Raw genomic sequence first — 27,795 nt, 5'->3', positions numbered from 1 at the left:
TGTGATTTTTGTTGGTTTGCTTGTTTATGTGGTCAATTTTGTGGATGGTTTTCCTGATATTGAACCCTTCTTGCATTCCTGGTATGAATCCTGCCTGATCATAGTGAATAACCCTAATGATGACTTGCTGGAGTCTTTTTGCTAGTATCCTGTTTAAGATTTTTACATTCATTAAGGAGATTGGTCTGTAGTTTTCTTTCTCTGTTTTTGACCTACCTGGCTTTGGGATCAGTACTATGTTTGTGTCGTAATATGAATTTGGTAGAACTCCTTGGCTTATTATGTCAAATAGTTTGTTTAATATTGGGATTAATTGTTCTTTGAATGTTTGATAGAATTCATTTGTGAAACCATCAGGTCCTGGGGGTTTTTTCTTAGGGAGTTCTTTGACGACTTGTTCAATTTCTTTTTCTGATATGGGGTTGTTTGGGTAATTTATTTCTTCCTCTTTTAGTCTAGGCAACTTATATTTTTGTAAGTATTCATCCATATCACCTAGATTGCCATATTTGTTGCCATATAATTGGGGATAATAGTTTTTAATGATTGCCTTAATTTCCTCTTCATTAGAGGTGAGGTCTCCTTTTTCATCTTGGATATTGTCAATTTGGTTTTCTTCTTTCCTTTTTTAAATTTGACTGACTAGTACTTTGTCTATTTTATTTATTTTTTAGTCTTATTTATTAAATCAATCGCCCTTTGACTTTCAATTTTATTAATTTCTTTAAGTTTTAGGATCTCTAATTTAATCTTCATCTGAGGATTTTTAATTTGTTTGCTTTCTAATTTTTTAATTTGCAAGCTCCAATATGTTGACCTCTGCCCTTCTTAATTTGTTTATATATGAACTCAAGGATATAAATTTCCTCCTTAGTACTGCTTTGGCTGCATCCCATAGGTTTTGAAAGAATGTCTCATCATTGTAATTTTCTTCAATGAAGTTATTAATTGTTTCTGTGATTTGTTCTTTAACTTACTGGTTTTGGAGAATCATATTGTTTAATTTCCAATTAATTTGTATTTACATCTACATGTTCCCTTATTAATTATTATTTTCATTGCATTGTGATCTGAGAAAGTTGCATTTATAATTTCTGCTCTTTGCACTTGTTTGCAATGTTTTCATGCGATAATACATGGTCAATTTTTGTGAATGTACCCCTACCATATGTTGTCTTGTAGAAACACACATGAGGCAGGTAGATACTCACAAGGTCAGAATTAAAGGTTGGAGTAAGACCTATTGGGCTTCAGCTGATATAAAGAAGGTAGGAGTTGCAATCATGATATCTGACAAAGCCAAAGCAAAAATAGACATGGCTTAAAGGGATAGGGAAGGTAAATACATCCTGATAAAAGGGAGTATACACAATGAGAAAATATCACTAATCAACATGCATGCACCAAATGGTATAGCATCCAAATTTCTAATGGAGAAACTAAGAGAACTGAAGGAGGAAATAGTGAAACAATATTAGTGGGAGACCTGAACCAACCACGATCAAATTTAGCTAAAACAAATCAAAAATAAATAAGAGAGAGATAAAAGATGTGAGTGAAATCTTAGTTACATGGAGAAAAAGAAATAGGAACAAAAAGGAATACACCTTCTTTTCTGCAGCATATGGCACATTCACAAAGATTAACTATACACTATATCATAAAAACTTGGCATACAAATGCACAAAAGCAGAAATCATGAATGAAACCTTTTCAGATCATGAGACAATAAAAATAGTGTTCAGTGAGGATACATGGAGAGCCAAATCAAAAATTAATTGGATATTAAATAATATGTTACTCCAAAGTCACAAATCATAGAAACAATTAATAATTTTATTGAAGGAAAAGACAATGGTGAGACATCCTTTCAAACCTTATGGGATGCAGCCAAAGCAATACTCAGAGGAAAATTCATATCCTTGAGTGCATATATTAACAAATTAGGAAGGGTAGAGATCAATGAATTGGACATGCAAATCAAAAAATTTGAAATCGCAGAAATTAAAACCCCCCAGAAGAAAATCAAATTAGAAAGCAATAAATAAGACTAGAAGCCAATACTTTGAAACAATTAAACAAAATAGACAAAGTACTCATCAATCTAATTAAAATAAGGAAAGAAGAAAAGGAAATTAACAATATCATAGATGAAAAGGGGGACCACACCTCCAATGAAGAGGAAATTAAGGCAATCATTATAAAATTTCCTTGCCCAATTATATGGCAATAAATATGCCAATCTAGGCAATATCGATGAATATTTACAAAAATATAAATTGCCCAGACTAACAGAAGAAGAAATAAAATTCTTAAATAATCCCATATAAGAAAAAGAAATCCAAAAGGCCATCAAAGAACTGCCCCAGAAAAAATCCCCAGGGCCTGATGGATTCACAAGTGAATACTATCAAACTTTCAAAGAACAGTTAATCCCAGTATTATACAAACTATTTGGATAATAAGCAAAGAGGGAGTTCAACCAAATTCCTTTAATGCCAAAAATATGATACTGATTCCAAAGCCACCCAGGTCAAAAAAAGGAAAAAGAAAACTACAGACTAATCTCCTTAATAAACATAGATGCAATGATCTTAAACTGGATATTACCAAAGAGACTCTAGCAAGTGATCAGGAGGGTCATTCACTATGGTCAAGTAGGATTTATACCAGGAATTTATACCAGGAATTTATACCAGGATGGTTCAATATTAGGAAAACAATCCACATAATTGACTATATAAGCAATGTGACCCCGCCCCCACACAAAAACAAGAAGGGAACAAAAAGTGTGGGCCAGAAAGGGAAGCATCACAAGGGAGGGGGCAGGCAATGTTTTGGACACCTTTTCTAGTCCCCTCCCTTGATTAGGGTGAGCAGTGCTGTCCTAGAGAGGGCTGCTCAGTCGCCCAGGATGCTGCCAAAGTCCCTGCTGCCCACAGGGCCGAGTGACCACTGGTCCATGGGCCGCCTACGTGCAGGATCATGACTACAACTGCCAGTGGTCACCTCCACCTGTTGCATCGTCACTCCCCCATTGCCCCAGGTCTTGAAGAGGGTCGACGAGGTTAGGATAAATGAGCGTGCACAAAGATACTTGTGCATGAAAGAGATTTAAGTGGAAAAGTTGATGCACAGAGACAGTCCCACTCTCTTGGTGTTGGAAGCCTGGGTCCAGTGGTACGAAAAGTCGTTACACCTGGGGACTTCATAAGCTGCATCGGATGGCCGTGTTGTCTTTTGTGCTCCAACTTGCCCTAAGCACTCCACAATGCTTTGCTGCGTCGCCATCTCAGCTGTTGAAACTTCTTATTGGTTTATTCCGCCCGTTCCACCGAAGCAGTCTTCACATGCTGAGTGAGCAAAGCCCTGGTTCACCAGGGGTCAATGACCCGATGGCTACCCTCACAAGGTTTAGCCAGCCTGTCAAAGCTGTTGCCCAGGGTGTGGCCGCTGCCACATGCTAGCAGCTCCTGGGAGCCACAAGTGAGAGCTGGGTGACAGGTGAGGGTCAGAGGCTGGAGAGCTGCCCTAGGAGGGCACGACAAAAGCCCTCCATACCACAGATACTACCCCTCCCTGAACACCCCATACACCCCAATGAACAGGAAGGAAACATAAATATCAGGTTTATTTTTTGGAAAAGGGAAGAAAGAAAATGTGTAAGGAGAATTATGACAACTAATCTTAAACCCTAATTTGAATAAATCTATGTTAACCCATCTCATCCAAGCTAAAACAATAAATTTCCCCAATAACCAAATCTAACAAGTGGAGTCCAATCAAATGGGCAAGGATCTTCAGATGAAAACTGTCCAAAAAAGTTGCAGTGGAGAAGTGTGTCTTCAGTCCTCTATTCTAGCTGCCAGCAGCTAGTTCAGAAGATTCTTCTCATCAGCTTGTATCAACAAAAGCCAGAGACCTACTTTCTTTTCTTTTTTTAAAATTTGAATTAGTTTATTTTATCAATTTAGAATATTATGCCTTGGTTACAATAATCACATTGTTTCCCTCCCTCTCAACCACCCACCCTCCCCATAGTCAATACTCAATTTCATTGGGTATTACTTGTGTCCTTGATTAGAGCTTATTTCCATATTGCTGTTTGCACTGGGATGTTCACTTAGAGACTACATCCTCAACCACATCCCTTTGACCCATGTATTCAAGCAGTTGTTTTTCTTTGGTCTTTTTACTCTTACAGTGTTTCCTCTGGATGGGGATAGTGGCTTTTCTCATAGGTTCCTCCAAGTAGTTCATGGAGCCAAATTTATTGGGCATCAACTGATAATAAGAAGGCAGGAGTCCCAATCAGGATACATGACAAAGCCAAAGTAAAAATAAATCTAGTTAAAAGAGATAGGGAAGGTAATTACATCCTGATAGAAGGCAATAGAAACAAGGAGGAAATATCTGTACTCAACATGTATGCACCAAATGACATAGCATCAAAATTTCTAAAGGACAAAGTAGAGGAGCTCAAGGATGAAATAGATAGAAAAACTATACTAGTGGGAGACCTGAACCTTCCTCTATCGGAACTAGGCAAATTAAACCAAAAAATAAATGAGAAAGAGGTAAGAGAAGTGAATGAAATCTTAGAAAAATTAGAGTTAGTAGATATGTGGAGAAAAATAAATAGGGACAAAGAGGAATACGCCTTCTTTTTAGCAGCATATGGTACATTCACAAAAGTTGGCTATGTATTAGGGCATAAAACATTGCAAACAAGTGCAAAAGAGCAGAAATAATAAATGCGACCTTCTCAGATCACCATGCGATGAAAATAATAATTAGTAAGGGTACATGGAGCGGTCAATCAAAAATTAATTGGAAATTAAAAAATACAATTCTCCAAAACCAGTTCGATAAAGAACAAATTGTAGAAACAATTAATCTTAGCCTTAGCTTAGCCTCAGTGCCTTCTCTGTTGTTGACTTGAAATTTTTAATGACTTTTGACCTAGTGTCTCCCTGATCCCTTCTGTAAATGAGGCTTGAACACCCTTTTCTGTTCTGAAGAATATCTCTGGATGGATACATATTTGCTCCAGTGAGGAACATTCTGGGTGAAGGCCATCCTACTTAGCAGCAGGCCAATGTCTTTTCAAGCAACCCTGTCCATTGGGAAGCTTTTTTCAGCATTTGTTTCCTTTTGCTGATCATGGATGCGCGATTTGTGTTCTCTAAGAGTATAAATAAAATAAAGAATTGAAACATAGTCAAAGGAAAGTGGGGGGGTGGAGAAGAATGAGGGATGAAGAGATGTAGAATGGATACAGAGTAGAAAAAGTATGAGTGAGGTAAGCAGAGGAGGTGGGGAGGCCCACAGAAAGAGAGGGGATAGAAAAGGAGAAAGGAATGAAAGTTGTGAAGGACAGGATAGAAAGAGAGGTGGGGAGAGGAGAGAGAAATATGGCTAGAGGGAGGGAAAGAGAGTGGGAGAGAAGAGGGAAGGTATGAGGGAGAAGAGGGAGAGAGTAGCAAAAGAGGGCAAGCTCAGGGAGACACTTGCAGTGGGTGGGGTACATTGGCGAGACAGGGGTTTCTGCTAGATCCAGAGTCCCAGCTGGAGCTGTGCACAAAAGGGTATGTGAGGGATCTATCCACTTAATCCCAAGTAAATACCAAAAACCAATAAGAATTTGAGGGACTTTTCCCTCCTGTGTTGGTCTGGCACTAACTACTTGCTTCCCATCCCCTGTCCTATGGACTACCCATCAGTATTGAACTACCTGGAGGTGTAGACTAATTTCCAAAAATCCCCAAAGTCCAAGTCCAAGCATAACGCCACCCCATTCTCCCTTTCCCATAGTGCTCAATAGGGATCTGAGGTTTTGGTGGTCTTCCACTGCTCTGCTCGTTGCCCTGCTGCCCTTGGTTTAACAGGTTTCACTTAAGACACATGGATCCAGCTTTTCATTCCTGCCACCTTTATAGCTCTGGGGGTGGTCTGTTTTTTCATCTAAGGTCCAGGCCACCGTGGTTCGAGAGCCCCTGCGGGAATCTTCTGAACCCTCACAAGATCTCCTGATTCACCTGTAAAAGGGGGCAGGTCACGTTTGGGGGGGTGAGGGATGGGCAGCTCAGACAGTTTGACTGATAGTTTTCCAGATCTCATCCAAAGACTTTAGGGAAGAGAACAGATATTGGTTATCAAATTCAGTCAAATTTTCTAGTCCCAATTTAGGAAAGAGGGGAGGTGGTCGACCGAACAGAATTTCAAATGGGGTAATTCCCATACATATGTTGTGCACAGGACTTTAAGGAGGGCAAAGGGGAGGAGGCTTACCCAGTTTTCGCCACACAGTAATCAACAACTTTAGCATAATTGCAGGATACAAAATAAACCCGCATAAGTCATCAGCATTTCTCTATATTTCCAACAGAGCTCAGCAGCAAGAATTAGAAAGAGAAATCCCATTCAAAATCACCTTAGACAAAATAAAATTCTTAGGAATCTTGAACATTCTGCTCACAATTAAAACTAGACCTGAGCAATTGGAAAAACATGAACTGCTCATGGGTAGGACAAGCCAATATAATAAAAATGACTATCCTACCCAAACTTATTCATCTATTTAGTGCCATACCCATTGAACTTACTAATTTTTTTTACTGATTTAGAAAAAAAAACTGTAACAAAGTTCATTTGGAAGAATAAAGGATCAAGGATATCCAAGGAAATAATGAAAAAAATACAAAGAAAGGTGGCCTTGTAGTCACAGATCTCATACTCTATTATAAAGCAGTGGTCCTCAAAACAATTTCGTACTGGCTAAGAGACAGAAAGGAGAATCAGTGGAATAGACTTGGGGTAGGTGACATTAGCATGATAGTATATGACAAACCCAAAGACCCCAGCTTCTGGGACAAAAATCCACAAATTCATAAAAACAGCTGGGAAAAATGGAAGACGGCATGGGAGAGATTAGGTTTGGATCAACACCTCATACCCTACACCAAGATGAACTCAGAATGTGTGAATGACTTGAACATAAAAAAGAAACTGTAAGCAAATTAGTTGAACACAGAATAGTATACATATCAGACCTGTGGGAAGAGAAAGACTTTAAAACCAAGCAAGACATAGAAAGATTCACAAAATGAAAATAAACAATTTTGATTACATCAAATTAAAAAGATTCTGTTCAAACAAAACCAATGTAATCAAAATGAGAAGGAAAGCAACAAAGTGGGAAACAATCTTTATAACAAAAACCTCAGACAAAGATCTAATTACTCAAACTATAAAGAGTTAAATCAATTGAACAAAAAATCAAGCCATTCTCCAATTGAAAAATGGGCAAGGGACATGAACAGGCAGTTTTCAGCCAAAGAAATCAAAACTATTAATAAGCACATGAAAAAGTGCTCTAAATCTCTTAAAATCAGAGAGTTGCAAATCAAAACAACTCTGAGGTATCACCTCACACCCAGCAGATTGGCTAATATGACAGCAAAGGAAAATAATGAATGCTGAAGGGTATGAATTCATTGTTGGTAGAGTTGTGAATTCAGCCAACCATTCTGGAGGGCAATTTGGAACTATGCCCAAAGGGTGATAAAAAACTGTCTGTTCTTTGATCCAGCCATAGCACTGCTGGGTTTGTATCCCAAAGAGATCATAAGGAAAAAGACTTGTTCAAGAATATTCATAGCTGCGCTCTTTGTGGTGGCCAAAAATTGGAAAATGAGGAAATGCCTTTCAATTGGGGAATGTCTGAACAAATTGTGGTATATGCTGGTGATGGAATACTACTGTGCTAAAAGGAATAATAAAGTGGAGGAATTCCATGGAGACTGGAACAACCTCCAGGAAGTGATGCAGAGCGAGACTAGCAGAACCAGGAAAGCATTGTGCACAGAGACTGATACACTGTGATACAATCGAACGTAATGGACTTCTCCATTATTGACAATGCAATGTCCCTGAAAATCTGCAGGGATCTAGGAGAAAAACAGTATCCACAAGTAGAGGAAAAACTGTGGGAGTAAAAACACTGAGGATAAGATGTCTGAGGAGAGACTCTAAATGAACACTCTAATGTAAATACCAACAACATGGAAATGGGTTTGATTCAAGAACACATGTAATACCCAATGGAATCCCACATCAGGTATGGGAGAGTTCGGGGGCGGGAGGAAAAGAAATGATCTTTGTCTCAAGTGAATAATGTTTGGAAATGCTCAAATAAAAAAAAATTTTTTAAGGGATAGGGAAGGTAAATACATCCTGATAAAAGTGAGTATTGATAACCAGGAAATAACACTAATCAACATGTATGGCCAAATGGCATTGAATCCAAATTTGTAATGGAGAAACTAGGAGAACTGAAGGAGGAAATATATGTTAAACTATACTAGTGAGAGATCTGAATCAATCACTATCAGATTCAGATAAACCAAATGAAAAATAAATAAGAATGAGGTAAAAGAGGTTAATGAAATCCTAGAAAAATTTGAAGTTAATAGATATATGGAGAAAAATAGAGACACACCTTTTCAGCAGCACATGGTTCATTCACAAAGATTGACCTCAAAATAGGTCATAAAAACATGGCATACAAATGCAGAAAACCAGAAAAATTAAATGCAACCTCAGATCACAAGGCAATGAAAATAATGATCAATAGGGGCACATGGACAGTCAAATCAAAAATTAATTGGAAATTAAATAATATGATTCTCCAAAATTGGCTAGAGAACAAGTCCCAGAAATAATTAATAATTTCATTGAAGAAAATGACAATGATGAGGCATCCTTTCGACCTCTATGGGATGCAGCCAAAACAGTACTCAGGTGAAAATTTATATACCTGAGTTCATATGCTAACAAATTAGGGAGGGCAGAGTTCAATGAATTGGACATGCAAATCAAAAAACTTGAAAATGAGCAAGTTAACCCCCCCCAGAAGAAAACCAAATTCTAGATCCTAAAAATTAAGGGAGAAATTAATAAAATTGAAAGTGACGAAGCCATTGAACTAATAAATAAGACTAGGAGCTGGCACTTTAAAAAAACAAACAAACAAAATAGACAAAGTATTGGTCAATCTAATAAAAAAAGAGGTAAGAAGAAAACCAAATTAACAGTATCATGGATGGAAAGGGAGAACTCACCTCCAATGAAGAGGATATTAAGGCAATCATTAAAAACTATTTTGCACAATTATATGGAAATAAATATGCCAATCTAGGAGATATGGATGCATATTTACAAGACTAGCAAGTCTTTTTCCTTATGATCTCTTTGGGATACACACCCAGCAGTGCTATGACTGAATAAAAGGGCAGACACTCTTTTATCACTCTTTGGGCATAGTCCCAAATTACCCTCCAGAATGGTTCCATTGATTCACAACTCCATCAGCAATGAATTAATGTCCCTACTTTGCCACATTCTCTCCAGCATTCACTACTTTCCTCTGCTGTCATGTTAGCCAATCTGCTAGGTGTGAGGTGATACCTCAGAGTTATTTTGACTTGCATCTCTCTGATTATAAGAGATTTAGAACACTTTTTCATGTGCTTATTAATAGTTTTGATTTCTTTGGCTGAGAACTGCCTGTTCATGTCCCTTGCCAATTTATCAATTGGATAATGGCTTGATTTTTTTGTACAATTGCTTTCACTTTTTGTAAATTTGAGTAATTGAACATTTCTCAGAGATTTTTATGAAGATTGTTTCCCAATTTGTCCCTTCCCTTCTGATTTTAGTTACATTACTGCCAGCTTCAGCAGGGTTCACCCTTCCTTCCAGGATGCAGCAGGGATTGGGGGGCCAATCTCTCGGCTCTCGGGGGTGGGGGGGAGGATCCCCAACACTGAATGCCCTGAGCGCAGGAGCAGGAAAGATCAAGCAGCTTTGAGAACAGCATTGCACAGGCCGTGATTGTTTACAAGTGTCTCTCTTCAGAGTTGTGTGGGAAGGTGGATGATCCTTGAGGTGGAAATCCGCCCAGTGTCGCTCTGGGCTTGTTGTGGCATATTTGCAGGGGAGGAAGACAGGGAGTTCTGCCGCGCTGCAGGTATTGCCTCTCCTGGATCCCTCTCATTGCAAAATGTGGAGCAAGATGCTGCGTGTGCTCGGTGGAGGAATTCAGCACCACGGTTTTCAGGTATCTACGGGGTGAAAGAAGACAGAGCGTTCCTAGAGAGGCAGAGGATAGGATTTTGGAGGGTGCCGGGAGTGTCTCTTTCCAGGATTACTGGAAACCACTTCTTCCATGGCGCCCGGACCACAGAAGGAGGAGAGAAGAAGCCCGATTCTTTCCGCACCCTCTGGGGAAAAAAAAAAAAACAAAGAAAAACCAGCGGGAAAGGAAGAGGAGATCCAAGAGAGTCTCGTTGAACAGTCAGTGTGCAAGAAAAACTCAAACCCACTCCAGGAGGAGTGATGTAAGCATCATTCAAATACAAGTTCCCCTTTCATGGAATAAGGACCTGCCGTAGTTATCAGGGATCTGTCAGAAGTGTCCGAGATGATTGGCAGGGCTTTGGGTGTGGGCAAAAATCTCAAGGAGGACACTGGGACCCATAGAGGCCAAGTTGGCAGGGACTCCACGTGGGGCTTGGGAGATAGATACAGCGCACGGGTTCGAGTGGAGCTTAAGAATGCAACTGCCTGAGGTTTGCAATTGGAGTATTCCTCCAAGATGCTGGCGTTGGCTCGTTAGGCGGCAAATTCTCCACGTCCCAGGGTCAACACTGTTCTCCCAAGGTGCCAGGGCGATTGGAGCCAGCTATGCCTTTCCGATGAGAATCCAAGAGAGCCGGCTATCTCCAGCAAACACTCCCAATCCTGGTTGCCGGACCACGGAAGGTCAACGTGCTTCGAGATCGGTATGGCCCCTCCTGTGATTGTTTTCCAACGTCGGTAGGAAAAAAGTTCTGTTGCCACGTGGTTGATCCTGGCGCTGGAAATCTCCCAGCGTAGCTCTGGGGTTTCCGGGTTTCGTGGCGTACTTCCAGGGGAGGAAGAAGGGAGTTTCCAGACCTGGGATTTCAGGATATGGCCTCTCCTGGAGCATTCAGATTGCAATGTGGAGCCTGACGTGGTGGGGGCTTGGTTCCCATTGGTGTCAATGGGCGTTCGTGCTGGGGACCCCATCGTGGCATAGAAGGTTCTTTTGAAAGGCACCGAAGGTACCACCAGGCTGAACGTAAGAGGCGGGGCGTTCCTAGAAATGCCAAGGTTGGGATTTGCGGGTGTGCCAGGAGGGTGTCTTTGCAGCATGGTGGGAAACAACGTGTTCCCCGCCGTCCCACTGAAGAACGAGGGGCGAAGCCAGAACCATTTGAGGCCAAGGATGAGCACGTTCCCAGAGAGATTCATCGTGCATGCCCTGTGCGAAATCTACGCCAAGGACACACTCTCTGTCCAATTCACGTAGTTGTTCCGGGGCCTTTGGATCTACGGCCCCGTCAACTCTAGGGATGAACCTCTCAAAAGAGGCGGCTCTGCTGGCTAGGCGGAAAGGTCAAAAATGGTCCCAATGTGGGGCGATTTCAGCGAGGACTCGACCTAAGGCTTGGAGATTCCCAGCTGCACCTGCTTGGCGGAGGAATTCGGCCCCATGGGTTCAATGGGTGTTCCTGGAGAGGACCAAATTGTGGGATAGCGTGTTCTTTTCAAAAGACGCAATGCCAAGGATGGGATGGGGGAGTGTGCCCCAAGGGTTTCTTTGCCGGATGGCTGGAAACAACTTGTTCTAAATCATATCGCTGAAGAAAGGGTGTTCTGTCCCCCACATTGGCATAGCGTTAGCGGAAGAGCAGTGCCAAGGGAATGGCACTCAGCATTCCACGTTAAAGGAAAAAGGATAAACGAAGTAACTGATGAATTTCCATTTTATTTCATCCTCTTGAATTTTCAATTTTTTTTATTTTCCACATGTAAATGAATGTAGAATTTGTTCTTTCCAATTCAAAAAGAATGAACAGAAATCTATTTTATATTCAAAAACTGTCATAACAATTGTCTTTACTAAGTAGTCATTAACATATACTGAACTAGGTTATCTAAAATGTGGAGTAATATTGGGATTTTAAAAGTTCTAATATTGCTGGTAATGGAATTATACTAATTAAGTGAAGACTCCTATAGGAATTAGGAAGAGATCAATATCATAGGGATTATATTTTCATCATATAATTAGGTTTAATCTTTTAGTTTCTGTTTTGAAAATGATACCAAAATTTATAAAGCAATATTAAGTGTTATTTGTGCATATCAAATGTTTTCTAGGGAGGATTTGTTGAATTTCCTCTAGTTTATTTTAGACAGTTTCCTATAACTTCTATAGTTATTTTAAATTTCCAGCGCATTATCAAAAGTTCTATTTCTTGGGTAACTATTGACTACAGAGAGAAGATACTTTGCTCAACAATAGCACCTATTACATAGTGGAATGCCCAGTATTCTAAGTTCTGAAAGAGAATTTTCTCTGTGCTTTCCCAAAGTTACTTCTGTTTCAGCGTCCAGTTCAAAGTGTGGGCAGACATTTCAGTTGTGGTTTTTTTGAGAGCAGAGGTGAAAAGTGTTGGTGACTATATATTTTCAACTTTCTCATAGCTGGTAAGATACCACAGTATTCCACTTATTTTATTTTCTATGTGGCTATTTTTAAATTGATTACATAGATATATTCATTTAATATCAGATATATTACATAGAAATTGTATTACAAGGAAATTATATTTATTAGATTATGTAGAAATATTATATAGAAATTAATATTATTCCATATAAGGTAAGTCAATATTGTTAGTGTTATTACAAATTTAAGTTACTTAAATAGATTTACTTTTACCACAGTCTTGTCGATTTATTTGGTCTTTAATTAGTGTTACTGAAGTCATCCAGCAGTCACTTTACCTTTTAGAAATGGTAAATGGTTCTTTAAAACTCTAAATAAATTGAAGGTGCTTCCTAGTTTGCCTTCCCTAGGATATTTAGAAAAAAAGAGATGGAGATGACAAGTTCTTCCAATTTAAGCATTCTTCCTGATACTGTTTTTAGTGGTGTGTAAGGGGTGAGGGGTTATTTTTTAAAGGATTGGACTTGATTATTTAAGAGTGTGGTTGCCACAAATTTATATTATTCCAAAGAGATTTATTTACTTATTTACAAAATGTTGAAAGAAAGAATAAGAAATCAGAGTGAGTATAAGGTAAAATATCTAGCCTAAGCACTTAGTACCTTATCTCTGACCCCTGGCTCAACCCAGGCAGGGGAGTTTAGTTTCACAGAGGAAAATAGTAGGATGAGATATAAGCAAGAGGGATGTCACGTAGAAGAATAAGTTTTGTTTTTTTTAAGTAGGCGAAGGGGAAGGCACAATATAGTCTAAACTGAAAGCAATGCATATTCTACAAGAATAAGTCGAGATTTTTGTTAAATGCTTTCCTAAAATCAAGGTAACCTGCTCTTACAGTATTATGCTTTCATTTGAAGACTTGTTCAGTGTTGGAATGAAATGTAGAGGGAAGACCTTAAACCTTGTCTTTTCCATTAACTGCTAGAAGCAGCATCTCTCTGAAAAAAAGGTGCAAGAGTCTGGGTTGGAGATGTCCACAAATTCTAAATTTCTGTTCTTTTATGATTGTTATTTAGTTAGTCATCTTCAATTCTTCATAACTCTTCATGAAGATTTCTTGGTAAGGGTACCTAAATACTTATATTTGATTCTAAAACTCATTTTGCAGTTGAGGAACTGAGGGAAATGAGAATAAATTAATTGCTTAGGGTCACACAGCTAGTGTGAGACCAGATTTAATCATAGATGCTGGTGACTCAAAGAGAATTTGCAAGATGAAATAAGAATAAACAACCCTCTAATTAAAAGCTTCATGCAAAAGTAAATTTAGCTACAATTTTGCTGTGGAGTGGGGCAGCCTCCCATAGGGGTCTTGGAGGTGGGATCTGCAGCCCAGGTTTCACAGGATAAACTGCTGCACCTTGGCTGAGGTCTGGTTTTATTTTATACCCTCTTGATCATTCTACTTGGCACACAGTTTCATTCTCATAATTCATGTTTCCATGGAACCTAACAATAAATAGGAAGCCTAGTGAGATAATCAATGAAACATTGTTGCTATGTTTAGGATCAGAGGGTAGAATCAACATGACCCTTTTATAGGCTGGAGAATTCAGAGCACATATTTGCCAGAAGTTTTTATGTATAGTAAAGAGGGGCCTATCTAAATGGGTATAGATTTAATTTTGTAAGTGGGATATCTTGGAGGAACAGAGTGGGACACCTGTAATAACCCTGCAAGCATATTGCTTTCATCTATTTTTTCTGGGGATAAGTAAGAGTAATAATAATAGCAATTCCAATAATAAGGGAGTGTTAATAAGGAAAGTTATTAGTGGGTTTCAGTGGTGTTTCCATCCACATGTGACTGCATCAAACAGCTTGGTCTTTGATGGCTCCCAGCAAAATTTCATATCTAACTGATAAACAATTACCCCTGTTCTCACAGGAAGGCAATTAGAAGAAGCAAGTTACACATTATCACTCTGAAGGGAGAACAAGTAGAATTTTTTCTGTACAATTTCAAAAAAATAGGTTTGAAGAGAAGTTAAAACAAAATGGCAATGAGTGTTCTTAGTCAAAGGAAACATCAAAACAATGCCAGGTATTTGATTACCTCACCAATCAGAATTTTCTTTCTACTTTTTAATAATTCTTTCATTTGGGATATTTGTGTCTTTTGAATGAACATTATATCCTTAAATATGGTCTTCTCCATGATCCCCTGATCAAATGTAGATGGTGAATTTTATGCTAAGCACCCACAATGTAAGGTGAAATATCATGAAATGCAATTCTGCCTTTCCTTGTTTTGCATTCAGGATTATCAATGTAATTAGGGAAGGATTTTGGAGAAATCTTCCTATTCCTACATCTCCTAGTAAATCCAACTGGAGAGGACCATAAATTGGCACATAATATTAATTCAAAAGACAAATGATATCACAGCTGAAAGAAGAGGGAGCACTCAGACATAGAAATATGTTCTTTCTCTTAAATCCCTGATGTGAAGAACAGGATTTTAGTCTGTGCTTAATCTGTCTCTTAGGAGGCCAGTTGGAAGCAACATGTTGCAAATCATCCTCCTAAAGAACACATGTAGAATGGCAGAATGTAGAATGCAGACAAAATATTAATCCCATTCCCATAATATTTGTCAATAAATGAAAGCTTCCAAAGTCTAAAGCTTTTGGGTATTAGAGTAAATATATATGTTAAACTTACATTATCGCAACATAAAAAATATTAATATTGATTACATGAATCTTAAGTGCAAGAAATAAGAAAAGAGAAATTTCAAATACTTCATTGCACATTCAAGGACAAACAATGATAAATTTTAAAAATCAAAAATGAACAGGGCAGGCCCCAAATCAGTGACAAACATGCAGCAATTTCCCCAATTACATTTATCTTCCTGAATGCAGAAGCAAGAAAGGGAAAACTGCATTTCATGGCATTTAAAATTATGTGATTGTGGGAAACTGAAATCCAGAGGTCAACAGCAGTATTTGCATATATCTCACCAGAATAGTTCTGATTCATTGAAATGTTTTTGGAATGTTGCTGGGTTTGGATTGCCTTTTTCCAGTGAAGGAATAATGATGATTTCTGGCTCCTGTCTTGAAAATATTGCATGTAATGGATCCTCATTGCACTGAGCAGGTATAAATTGAGGGTTCTTAGCTACACAATTCAACACATTTATATCAATGGTTGTTATGGAGAGGACCTTATTTTGAGGTTATTCCTTCAAAAAATATGCATGGGGGCAGCTGGGTAGCTCAGTGGATTGAGAGCCAGGCCTAGAGACGGGAGGTCCTAGGTTCAAATCTGGCCTCAGACACTTCCCAGCTGTGTGACCCTGGGCAAGTTACTTGACACCCATTGCCTAGCCCTTACCACTCTTCTGCCTTGGAGCCAATACACAGTATTGACTCCAAGATGGAAGGTAAGGGTTTAAAAAAAAACCACGCATGATATCACTGGTGAAAGAAGATGCATCACACTGACATAGAAATGCAAAGGATAAGATTTTGGTGTGTTTTCGAAATGTCTCTGGGGAAGCCTATTTGAAGTGTCATTTTGTAAATTGTCTCTCTGAAGGAAAGGGAATAGAATTTGGGATTCAAATGTCACCTCTATTACTGAGTAAATACTGTCAATCCAAAATCCCTCCTTTTGTCTGGGACTGATTTGAAAGCCTTATCCCAATAGAATTGGATGACAGAGCATCAGAGTTTCCAATCCAACAATAAGATTATCAATACAGGTAGCTACCTGAATTTCAAAGTAACAAAAAGGATTAGGGAGAAATCTGAATTCACTAGGAAAAAGCAACATGCAACAATTTCTCCATCCCCTATTATATTTAGCTTCCTAAAATGCAGAAGCAAGAAAAACAAAATCACATTTCATGGTACTTCACATTATGTGATTGTGGAATTTGAAATTCGGATGATAACATTGGCATTTAAAAATTATCTGATTATACCCCAAAGAGATAATAAGGAAAAACACTTGTACAAGAATATTCATAGCTGCACTCTTTGTGGTGGCCAAAAATTGGAAAATGAGGGGATGCCCTTCAATTGGTGATGGAATACTATTGTGCTAAAAGGAATACTAAAGTGGAGGAATTCCATGGAGACTGGAACAACCTCCAGGAAGTGATGCAGAGCGAGAGGAGCAGAACCAGGAAAACATTGTACACAGAGACTGATACATTGTGGTACAATTTTTTTTAATTATCTGATGAGAAGTTCTGATCCAAATATGCTGATCGTTGAAATTGAAATCCTTTCTGAGTGCTGCTGGATTTGGATTGCCTTTTTTCCAGTGCAGGAAAAAGCAAGGTTTTTTCTTCCTGGCTTGAAAATGTTGCCTGTAATGGATTTTTCTAACTGCAATGAGCAGATATAAACTGAGGATTCTTATCTCCAAATTCAGCACATTGGAGAGGACCTTATTTTGAGATTTAATATTCCTTCAAAAAACACACATGATATCATTGGTGAAAGAAGATGCATCACACTGACATAGAAATGCAAAGGATAAGATTTTGGTGTATTCTCAAAATGTCTCTGGAAAAACCTATTATTTGAAGTGCCATTTGAAAATCATCCCTCTGAAGAAAGGAAATAAAACCCAAAATATTTCTGAAAATTTTGAAAAAGATATCACAGGAGTTCAAACATAATCCCATGGAGTTTGCCTAGTCTAAGAAAAAAAATCAAAACCACACCAGGAATATAATATCTAATAAATTCCGATTTAAATTCCAGAGCCATGTTGTTAAAAATATAAGACCAAGGGATTAATCATTTCAAAACTGCCCTTTATGATTCTTAGGTTGTTAAAAGGTCAAAGAGGAAAAGTGGAGAAATTTAGGCCAATATACAGAGACTTCAATTTATGGCTTGGAGTTACAGAGCCAATAACAAAATGTGTATTTGAATGCACCTTTTCCCACTGTATTTTACAAATGCATCACCCATGTGATTAAAAATCAAGGATTTCTGAAGGGAGTCAAGATGGTGGCTTAGGAGCAGCAATAGCTCAGACCTCTGAAAGCCCTTCCTTACCAACCACAAACTAAATGCTCCTAGGGGACTGAAAAATCAAACCTAACAACAAGACAAAGCTGGAGAACCCTCCTGTTGGACTCAATTCAAAAGGTATGTCCCCCCGCTCCAAAGCTGAAATCTGAGAACACTTGGGCTTGGGAAAAGGCAGAGAGAAGGTCCCAGGACCCATTCCCCCCAGCAGCAGTGGAAACCTTGGGGGGGGGGGGCAAAGGCATATTGCTCTAGCCTTCCAGGAGGTTTTAGCCTCTGAGCACATCCAGTCCAACCCAGCTGAACTCAATCCCATCAAAAGTCTTCAGAGCTCAGGGAAGGCAGAACCTGTCTGTCCCCACCCATAGAAATAAGACTCCAGTGGCAGTGGGAACCTCTGAGTGAGCAAAGGTGCTTGTCTAGAGGCTGTACCTTGTGGGCAGGGTTGTGCAAGGCTCAGAGCATCAAACACAGGTGGGGAAGCAGCTGGAGAGGGAGCAAAGAGCCTTCCAGGAGGATTTGGCCTTAGGGAATATACAACCCAACCCAGATAAACATAATCCCATCAAAAATCTTCACAGCTCAGGGAAGCCCAAGTTCCTACACTGCTCCCTCAGTGACTGCTGGACTTTAATCCAATCAAAAGCCTTCAACACAATTAGCTCAGAGACTGCCCTGAGAGATCTGACAAAGCTCCAAGAGGGGAAATTGACAGAAAACCCAAAAAGAGCATAGACAAATACGGGAAGCAAAGAAGGGATAAAAATGAGCAAACAACAGAAAAAGAAAGAAATTACAATTGTCAGCTTCTGCACAGGCAATGAAGCAAGAACAAACAATACACAGGAGGAGGCAAGTAATTAAATAGAAATCCTAGGGAATTGGATACAGACTTTGGAAAAACTCAAAATGCAATTCAAAACACAATTAAGAGGCTGAAGACAATTGGGAAAAGAATTTAGAAACTAAGATAAGTCATGTGGAAACAGAAGATAGTGTTCTGAAAGCCAAAATCATCCAGCTTGAAAATGAGGCAGAGATGAAAGATGACCTCCAAAGAAAATCAGACCCAAAGGAAAGGAATGACCAAAAAGCCAAGGATGAAATTCAGTCTTTAAGTTTTTAAACATTATTTTATTTGGTTATTTCCAAACATTATTCATTGGAAACAAAGATCATTTTCTTTTCTCCCCCCCCCCCCTTACCTCTCCCATAGCCAATGAGTGATTTTCACTGGGTATCACATGCTTTCTTGATTTGAACCTATTTCCATATTGGTAACTCTTAAAAATTGTTCTTTTCAACTGGGCAGCCAGAAGAATTACACTTAGAGGGAACAGTGACAAACTCTATAGAATGAAATGACAAGAAATAAATAGGTATATAGACATATGTATGCATAACTACATATACAAGTGTATACTTAACAGGTTAATACTAACAGAAATGGGGAAAGAAACAAAAGGGAGTAAATTTATGTCACAAAGAAGCTCATGGCAGGAGGGGGGGAATATTAATATATTGGAAGGATAAATAGGTTGGAGATAGGGAATACTCAGCTTTTATGTGCATTGAAATTGACCAATATAGTGAAGAACAATCCAATCAATTGGGGCAGAGAATATATTTGTGCCTTAAAGGGCAGTAGAAAAGGCCTGGTGGGGAAGGAAGTAGTACAAGGGAGGGCAAAGATGGGGGGTAGCTTTACAAAGACTGCAAAGCAAATAAGGGGGCAATAAGAAAGGAGTGGGTAAAAATGGAAGTAAAATAAAGGTGGGAACTAGGGAAATTGACTGAAAACAAACATTAGTGTAGAAGGAAATAGTGAAAGAAGAAAAGGCAGGAAAAGGAGTAGAAATCGAAATGCTGGGAAATACACAGATAGTAATCATGACTGAATGTGAATGGAATGAACTCACCCATAAAATGCAAGTGAGTAGCAGAGTGAATTAGAATCCAAAACTCTACCATATGATGTCTACAAGAAACACACACACACGAGGAAGGTAAATATGCATAGGGTGAAAGTAAGAGGATGGAGCCACTTCTATTGGGCATCAACTGACAAAAAGAAGGCAGGAGTCGTAATCATGATATCTGACAAAGGCAAAGTAAAATTAAATCTAGTTAAAAGAGATAGGGAAGGTAATTACATCCTGATAAAAGGCAGTATAGACAATGAGGAAATATCCGTACTCAATATGTATGCACCAAATGGCAGAGCATCCAAATTTCTAAAGGAGAAACTAGGGGTGCTCAAGGATAAAATAGAAAAATTATACTAATGGGAGACTTGAACCTTCCTCTATCTGAACTAGATAAATCAAACCAAAAAATAAATAAGAAAGATAAAATAAGTGAATGAAATTTTAGAAAATTAGAGTTAGTGGACATGGGGAGAAAAATAAATAGGGACAAAAATATATATACACCTTTTCAGCAGCACATGGTACATTCAAAAAAATTGACCATGTATTAGGGCATAAAAATATTGCAAACAAGTGCAAAAGAACAGGAATAATAAATACAAACTTCTCAGATCACAATGCAATTAAAATAACAATTAGTTAGGGTACATGAAAGGTAAATAAAAATTAATTGGAAATTAAACGATAAGATTTTTCCAAAACTGGCTAGTTAAAGAACTGAAGAAAATTACAATGATGAGACATCCTTTCAAAACCTATGGGATGCAGCCAAAGCAGTACTTGGGGGTGGGGAGGCGGAATTTATATCCTTATTAACAAAATAGGGAGGGGAGAGGTCAATGAACTGAGCATTCAAATTAAAAGACTAGAAAGTGAACAAATTAAAAATCCTCACATGAAAACTAAATTAGAGAACCTAAAAATCAAAGGAGAAATTAATAAAGTTCAAAATTAAAAAACTATTGATTTAACAAATAATGCTAGAAGCTTGTACTTTGTAAAAACAAATAAAATAGACAAAGCACTGCTCAGTCTAATTAAAAAGAGGAAATAAGAAAACTGAATTGACAGTATTCAAGATGAAAAGGGAGATCTCACCTCCAATGAAGAGGAAATTAAGGCAATCATTAAAAACTATTATCCCCAATTATATGGCAACAAATATGGCAATCTAGGTGATATAGATGAATATTACAAAAACATAAATTGCCATGACTACTAGAGCAAGAAATAGTTTACGTAAACAACCCCATATCAGAAAAAGAAATTGAACAAGTCATCAAAGAACTCCCTAAGAAAAAAATCCACAGGGTCTTTTGGATTCACAAATGAATTTTATCAAACATTCAAAGAACAACTAATCCCAATATTATACAAACAAAAGGACACCCTAGTACAAACATCAACAACATGGAAATAGGTTCTGATCAGGGACACAAGCAATACCCAGTGAAATTGTGCATAGGCTTTGGTAAGGGTGGATGGAGGGGTGGAAGGGAAATAATGTGATTATTGTAATCAAGGAATAATGTTCTAAATTGAGTAAATAAACTAATTTAAATTTAAAAAATCAATCATTTCTCAAGAATACTTTGATGCTTTTTTGGGACTTGCAAGAGGAAATTGTCAGCAACATTACTAAGGAAACAGAATAAATCCAATGATGATTTCATCCTTTTGTCTGGGGCAAATTTGAAAGCCTAATCCCATGACAATTTTGCAACAAACAGGAGACTACAGTGAACAAGTCAGAGCATCAACATTGTGCTGAGCACCTTCAAAGGAAAAACAAGGATTAAGGACAAGTATGTATTCACTAGGAAGAACTAAAATGATTTAACTTCCTGAATGCAGAACCAGGAAAGGCACAACTGCATTTCATAGTATTTCATATTATATGTTTTTGAGAATTTTGAGAATTTGTCAAGAGGGCAACATTGGTATTTACTAATATTCTAGTGAGAAGTTCTGATCCAAACCTAATGATCTTTGAAATTGAAATCCACTTGGGGTGCATCTGGGGTTTGAATGCCTTTTTCACTATATGAAGAAGGATTTTTTCTAAAGTATCATTCTAATTGAAATGTGAAGGGTTCTGTATTAGAAGGTTGGTTTTGGTGTTATAGAGTAAGAATTGATGCTCAAAAGGTAGGAGGAGGGTGAGATGGCTTTCCCCCTTCAGTCTTCTTCAAGTATATCCCCTGCCTTTACTACCCTCTAATAACTGATATTATAAATGAGGGAGAAATCAGTTCTTTCCCTCTTCCACTGTAACTATTCTCTTTACTCACAAGGAAAATCAATTTAGGATAAATGACAAAGCTTTATTCTAACAATTCTGGTCAGGGGTAAACAGGAAGATGTCTGAAAGTTAGGGTCTAGAGGAAAGAGGATAAAGAAAGTTCCTATCTGTCTAAATCTTCCTTTTTCTCTCTCCACAGTTGAGAGTCGAGTTTGTGACCTCTGGTCTTTGTCATAGCAATGCCAATGTCCAGATCCAGGGTGTCACAGGAGCTGTGTGAGATCTTGTTAGGCTGTTTCTTATTTTTCTCAGGTTTCTGCCACACTTCTTGGTATCTTGGGGGGAAATGGTGATTAAGTTCAATGAGATTTTGTATAGCTCAAGATACATTCTCTGATCAGACCTTGGCCTTTGCTGTCTCAACTCAGAGAAAGAGATCAACTGCCTTTTCTTGGAATCACCTCTTTCCTCAAGATTCTAAACCTTCAAAATCATCCCCCATCGTGAATGGAAACCTTTGCATTTCCTCCAGTCTCTGCCATTCAAAGATTTTGTCTTCTTAGTGTGGTGTCAACCTGATCCCAGGTGACTTACCTTAAATGTAATCTATGTACCTAACATAATCTATCTATTCTATTTACCACTTTCCCTTCCAAGAATCACAAATCTTAATCTATCTGCTACACTAATATCTTCAATTATGCTAAGGACTGAGTTGTGAGAAGGAAAGTTAGAGCAACAGGTATCAAAAGGTTTGTACAAGGGAACAATTCTAGCCATTAATTAAATTTGTAACCATAAGTACAATGCTTATTCCTATTTCAAACCATATAACATTTAACTATTGAGTAAAAATAAACTGTCTGATGCCTTATGTGTATATAAAATTCTTATTAAAATGTAACAATTTTTATCATATCTAGATATATGCTATCCTATATCTTTTAAAGTATAATTTGTGGACAGCGGTTGGTGCTCAGAGAGAGCGGGCTGGAGGGTGGGAGCAGGAGGCAGAGGGGACTGAACCCGGCTCGGTTGGTGGCTTCTGGGGAACATTGTTGGCTGCTGTAAGGGCTTCCTCTACCCTGCTCGTTTGTATCTCCTTTCCTTCAGGGTCCTCCCATTTGACTGAAAGGGCGCAATGTCGGCGGAGATCCCCCAGGCGACCTCTGCTGAGGATCAAAAGGAAATTGAAGATAAAGTAACCAGCCCAGAGAAAGCAGAAGAAGCAAAGTTAAAAGCAAGGTATCCTCATCTGGGACAAAAATCTGGGGGGTCAGATTTCTTGAGGAAGCAACTGCAAAAGGGACAAAAATATTTTGACTCTGGGGATTACAACATGGCTAAAGCAAAGCTAAAGAACAAGCAGCTTTCTACTGCAGCAGCTCCTGATAAAACAGAGGTCACTGGTGACCACATTCCTACACCGCAGGATCTTCCACAGCGGAAACCATCCCTTGTTGCTAGCAAGCTGGCTGGCTGATTAAAAGCTGAACTTCATGAATCACTTCATTCTTGTTATTTCTTTCAAACAGGCATTTCCCCCTTCCATACACTAAGTTATTGAGACTGACAGCTTTGAAAATAGTGGAAGTTTGTGCTTCTATTGTTAAGGGAATAAACTTTTAATAATAAACTGTAGAAGTTTGGACTAGTTGAACAATGCACTGACATGTCAGAGCAATGTAAAGTAATCTACTAGAAAATAAATGTATATATTGCCTGTCCCTCAGTAAAGAACTGGTTCCAGCAAATAAGGAGCAAGTTTTACAGTTTCGTTGTTTTGACTTTCTTTATTCATCTTAATTGCAGCTTTATATGTTTGTGTTATTAAATATAATCTATTGTGTTGATTTTTTCCTGTATTTTTCTGTTTGGTTTTGTAAAACAGAGTTTTAAGACCCCAAGTTGTTAGAGCATGTATTTTAAATGAATAAGACATACAACACATACACACACTTGCATGCACACACATGCTAAAAGATTTCTATCTCTGCTGTTAAATTTGAATGACCATAAACCCGTTTCACCTTTAACAGTAGAATTTTACTTGGGCAATATTTGGCCATACAGATGTAACGTTTTGTGAGTTTAGTGCTTATTAGCAGCTGCCCATTGAAAGTTTTTTCCCTTCAGTTCTATAGTGTTAAAATATCTTTTCTTTTGAAGATGTGAATGACATATGCATGTGCATAGACATTTTTTACTTTTGTGCCATTTTTGTAAATATAATACTTTGCACAACCTCTTGCAAATGCCTGCATTAATTTCACACTTTTAAATAGCAGATGTGCCAAGCAGAAGCACAAGAGTTCACACTTCAAGCTCTAGAATTAGAACTTTTGTATAGGAAAGAGCTGTTTGCCATGTTGGACTTAGAGAATACCAAATTGGATATTTTAACTCAGATAGCCATAGACATACGGGTTTTCATCTGTTACTAATGCCCATGACATTCAGTAGACTTGTCCATGTATGTTGAGGAATATCTTTTGTCCTATGCAGAACATTTCATTACGACTTTCATAAAAGTCATGTAATTTGTAAGGTTTTTTTTTTTTAATGGAGAAAATTTTTACTTTCACATTCAACTTTCTCCTAAACTCTAGAATAAAAAACCTTTAGAGCTTCTTTTAATACCATTTCTTCAGGTTAATTTGACATCAGTATCTAGTAAATATTTTTTTCAATAAACATTATTTTATTTGGTCAATTTCAAACATTATTCATTGGATTAAAAAACAATTTTCTTTTCCTCCTTCATCCTCCCACCAACCCCACCCCTTCCCCTTGGCCAAAGCGCAATTCCACTGGCTATTACATGTGTCCTTGATCCGAACCCATTTTCATGTTATACTGGGATGTTCATTCAGAGTCCACATCCCCAATTATATCCACTTGGCCCCTGAAGTCAAGCAGTTGCCTTTCCTCAGCATTTTTACTCCCACAGTTTGTTCTCAGCTTATGGATAGTGTTTTTCTCATAGATCCCTGCAGATTGTTCAGGGACATTGCATTGACACTAATGGAGAAGTCCATTATGTTCGATTGTAACACAGTCTCTGTGTACAATGTTCTCCTGGTTCTGCTCTTTTCACTCTGCATCACTTCCTGGAGTTCCAGTCCCCAATAAATTTCCCAATAAATTCCAATGAATTGGAATTCCTCCAATTTATTATTCCTGTGAGCACAATCGTATTCCATCACCAACATATACCACAATTTGTTCGGCCATTCCCCAATTAAAGGGCATCTCCTAATTTTCATATTTTTTTTGCCACCACAAAGAGCGCAGCTATGAATATTCTTGTACATGTGTTTTTCTTATTATTTCTATGGCATACAAACCGAGCAGTGCTCTGGCTGCATCAAGGGCAGAAAATCTTTTAGTGCCCTTTCGGCAGAGCTCCAAATTACCCTCCAGAATGGTTGGATCAATTCACAACTCCAAGAGCAAGGAATTAATGTCCCTACTTTGCCACATCCCCTCCAGCATTCAATACTGTCATTTTTTTGTCATGTTTTGCTGTCATGTTAGTCAATCTCATAGGTGTGAGGTGATACCTCAGAGTTGTTTTGATTTGCATCTCTCTTATTGTAAGAGATATAGAACACTTTTTCATGTGCTTTGTAATAGCTTTGATTTCTTTAACTGAAAATTGCCTATTCATGTCCCTTGTCCATTAATCAATTGGAGAATGGCTTGATTTTTGTACAATTGGTTTAGATCTTTATAAATATGAGGGATTAGACTTTGTCTGAAGTTTTTTTTTAATTTTATAGTATTTTATTTGATCGTTTCCATGCATTATTCATTAAAGACAAAGATCATTTTCTTTTCCTCCCCCAAACCCCATAGCCGACGCGTGATTCCACTGGGTATCACGTGTGTTCTTGATTCGAACCCATTGCCATGTTAATGTTTGCATTAGAGTGTTGGTTTAGAGTCTCGTCTCTGTCATGTCCCCTCAACTGCTGTAGTCAGGCAGTTGCTTTTCCTCGGTGTTTCTACTCCCACGGTTTGTCCTTTGCTTATGGATAGTGCTTTTTGTCCTAGATCACTGCAGATTGTTCAGGAACATTACACCGCCACTAATGGAGAAGTCCATTATGTTTGATTATACCACAGTGTGTTTGTCTCTGTGTACAATGTTCTCCTGGTTCTGCTCCTCTCGCTCTGCATCACTTCCTGGAGGTCGTTCCAGTCTCCATGGAATTCCTCCACTTTATTATTCCTTATTGCACAATAATATTCCATCACCAACATATACCACAATTTGTTCAGCCATTCCCCAATTGATGGGCATCCCCTCGTTTTCCAATTTTTGGACACCACAAAGAGCACAGCTATGAATATTTCTGAACAAGACTTTGTCCATTATCTCTTTGGGGTACAGACCCAGCAGTGCTATGGCTGGATCAATGGGTAGACATTCTTTTATCGCCCTTTGTGCATAGTTCCAAATTGCCCTCCAGAATGGTTGAATCAGTTCACAACTCCACAAGCAATGAATTAATGTCCCTACTTGGCCACCTCCCCTCCAGCATTCATTACTTTCCATAGCTGTCATGTTAGCCAATCTGCTAGGTGTGAGGTGATACCATAATTGCATCTCTTTGATCATAAGAGATGTAGAACACTTCTTCATGTGCTTATTAATAGTTTTGATTTCTTTAACTGAAAACTGCCTATCCAAGTCCCTTGCCCATTTATCAATTGGAGAATGGCTTGATTTTTTGTACAATTGATTTAGCTCTTTATAAATTTGAGTAATTAAAACTTTGTCAGTGGTTTTTATGAAGATTTTTTCCCAATTTGTTGTTTTCCTTCTGATTTTAGTTACATTGGTTTTATTTGTACAAAAGCTTTTTAATTTGATGTAGTCGAAATTATTTATTTTACATTTTGTGATTCTTTCTATGTCTTGCTTGGTTTTAAAGTCTTTCCCCTCCCAAAGGTCTGACATGTATACTATTCTGTGTTTACCCAATTTACTTATGGTTTCCTTCTTTATGCTTAAGTCATTCACCCATTTTGAATTTATCTTGGTGTAGGGTGTGAGGTGTTGATCAATTTCTAATCTCTCCCTCACTGTCTTCCAATTTTCCCAGCAGTTTTTATTGAATAGTGGATTTTTGTCCCAGAACCTGGGATATTTGGGTTTATCATATACTGTCTTGCTGAAGTCACTTGCCCCCAGTCTATTCCACTGATCCTCCTTTCTGTCTCTTAGCCAGTACCAAATTGTTTTGATGACTGCTGCTTTGTAATATAGTTTGAGGTCTGGGACTGCAAGGCCCCCCTCATATTTCCCTGGATATCCTTGATCTTTTCTTATTCCAAATGAACTTTGTTATGGTTTTTTCTAAATCAGTAAAGAAATTTTTGGGGAGTTCCATGGGTATGGCATTAAATAGATAAATAAGTTTGGGTAGGATGGTCATTTTTATTATATTGGCTCGTCATATCCATGAGCAGTTAATGTTTTCCCAATTGCTCAAGTTTAGCTTTAGTTGTGTGGAGAGTGTTTTGTAGCTGTGTTCATATAGTTCCTGTGTTTGTCTCGGGAGATAGATTCCTAGGTATTTATTTTGTCTAAGGTGATTTTGAATGGGATTTCTCTTTCTAGTTTTTGCTGCTGAGCTGTGTTGGAGATATATAGAAAAGCTTGATGACTTATGTGGGTTTATTTTGTATCCTGCAACTTTGCTAAAGTTGTTGATTATTTCAATTAGCTTTTTGGTTGAATCTCTTAGATTCTTTAAGTACACCATCATGTCATCTGCAAAGAGAGATAACTTGGTCTCCTCCTTGCCTATTTTGATGCCTTCAATTTGTTTTTCTTCTCCAATTGCTACTGCTAGTGTTTCTAGTACAATGTCAAATAATAGAGGTGATAATGGGCATCCTTGGTTCACTCCTGATCTTATTGGGAATGCATCTAGTTTATCCCCATTGCAGATGATATTAGCTGGTGGCTTTAAATAGATACTGTTCATTATTTTTAGGAACGACCATTCTATTCCT

General features: G+C 38.1%; 1 protein-coding gene across 1 annotated transcript; it reads left to right on the top strand.

The window, feature by feature from the left end:
- The first annotated feature begins 12,463 nt into the window (after positions 1–12,463).
- Positions 12,464–23,272, top strand: LOC130456223 (cAMP-regulated phosphoprotein 19-like). Its single transcript, XM_056809895.1, has 2 exons — positions 12,464–12,579; positions 22,882–23,272. The coding sequence occupies exon 2, from the start codon at positions 22,910–22,912 to the stop codon at positions 23,249–23,251; it is 342 nt and encodes a 113-aa protein (XP_056665873.1). The 5' UTR covers positions 12,464–12,579; positions 22,882–22,909; the 3' UTR covers positions 23,252–23,272.
- Positions 23,273–27,795: the final 4,523 nt, after the last annotated feature.

The sequence above is a fragment of the Monodelphis domestica genome, chromosome Y (genome assembly GCF_027887165.1).
Source record: "Monodelphis domestica isolate mMonDom1 chromosome Y, mMonDom1.pri, whole genome shotgun sequence".
In the NCBI taxonomy this organism is placed as follows: Eukaryota; Metazoa; Chordata; class Mammalia; order Didelphimorphia; family Didelphidae; genus Monodelphis; species Monodelphis domestica.
This window is presented reverse-complemented; position numbering and strand designations above follow the sequence as displayed.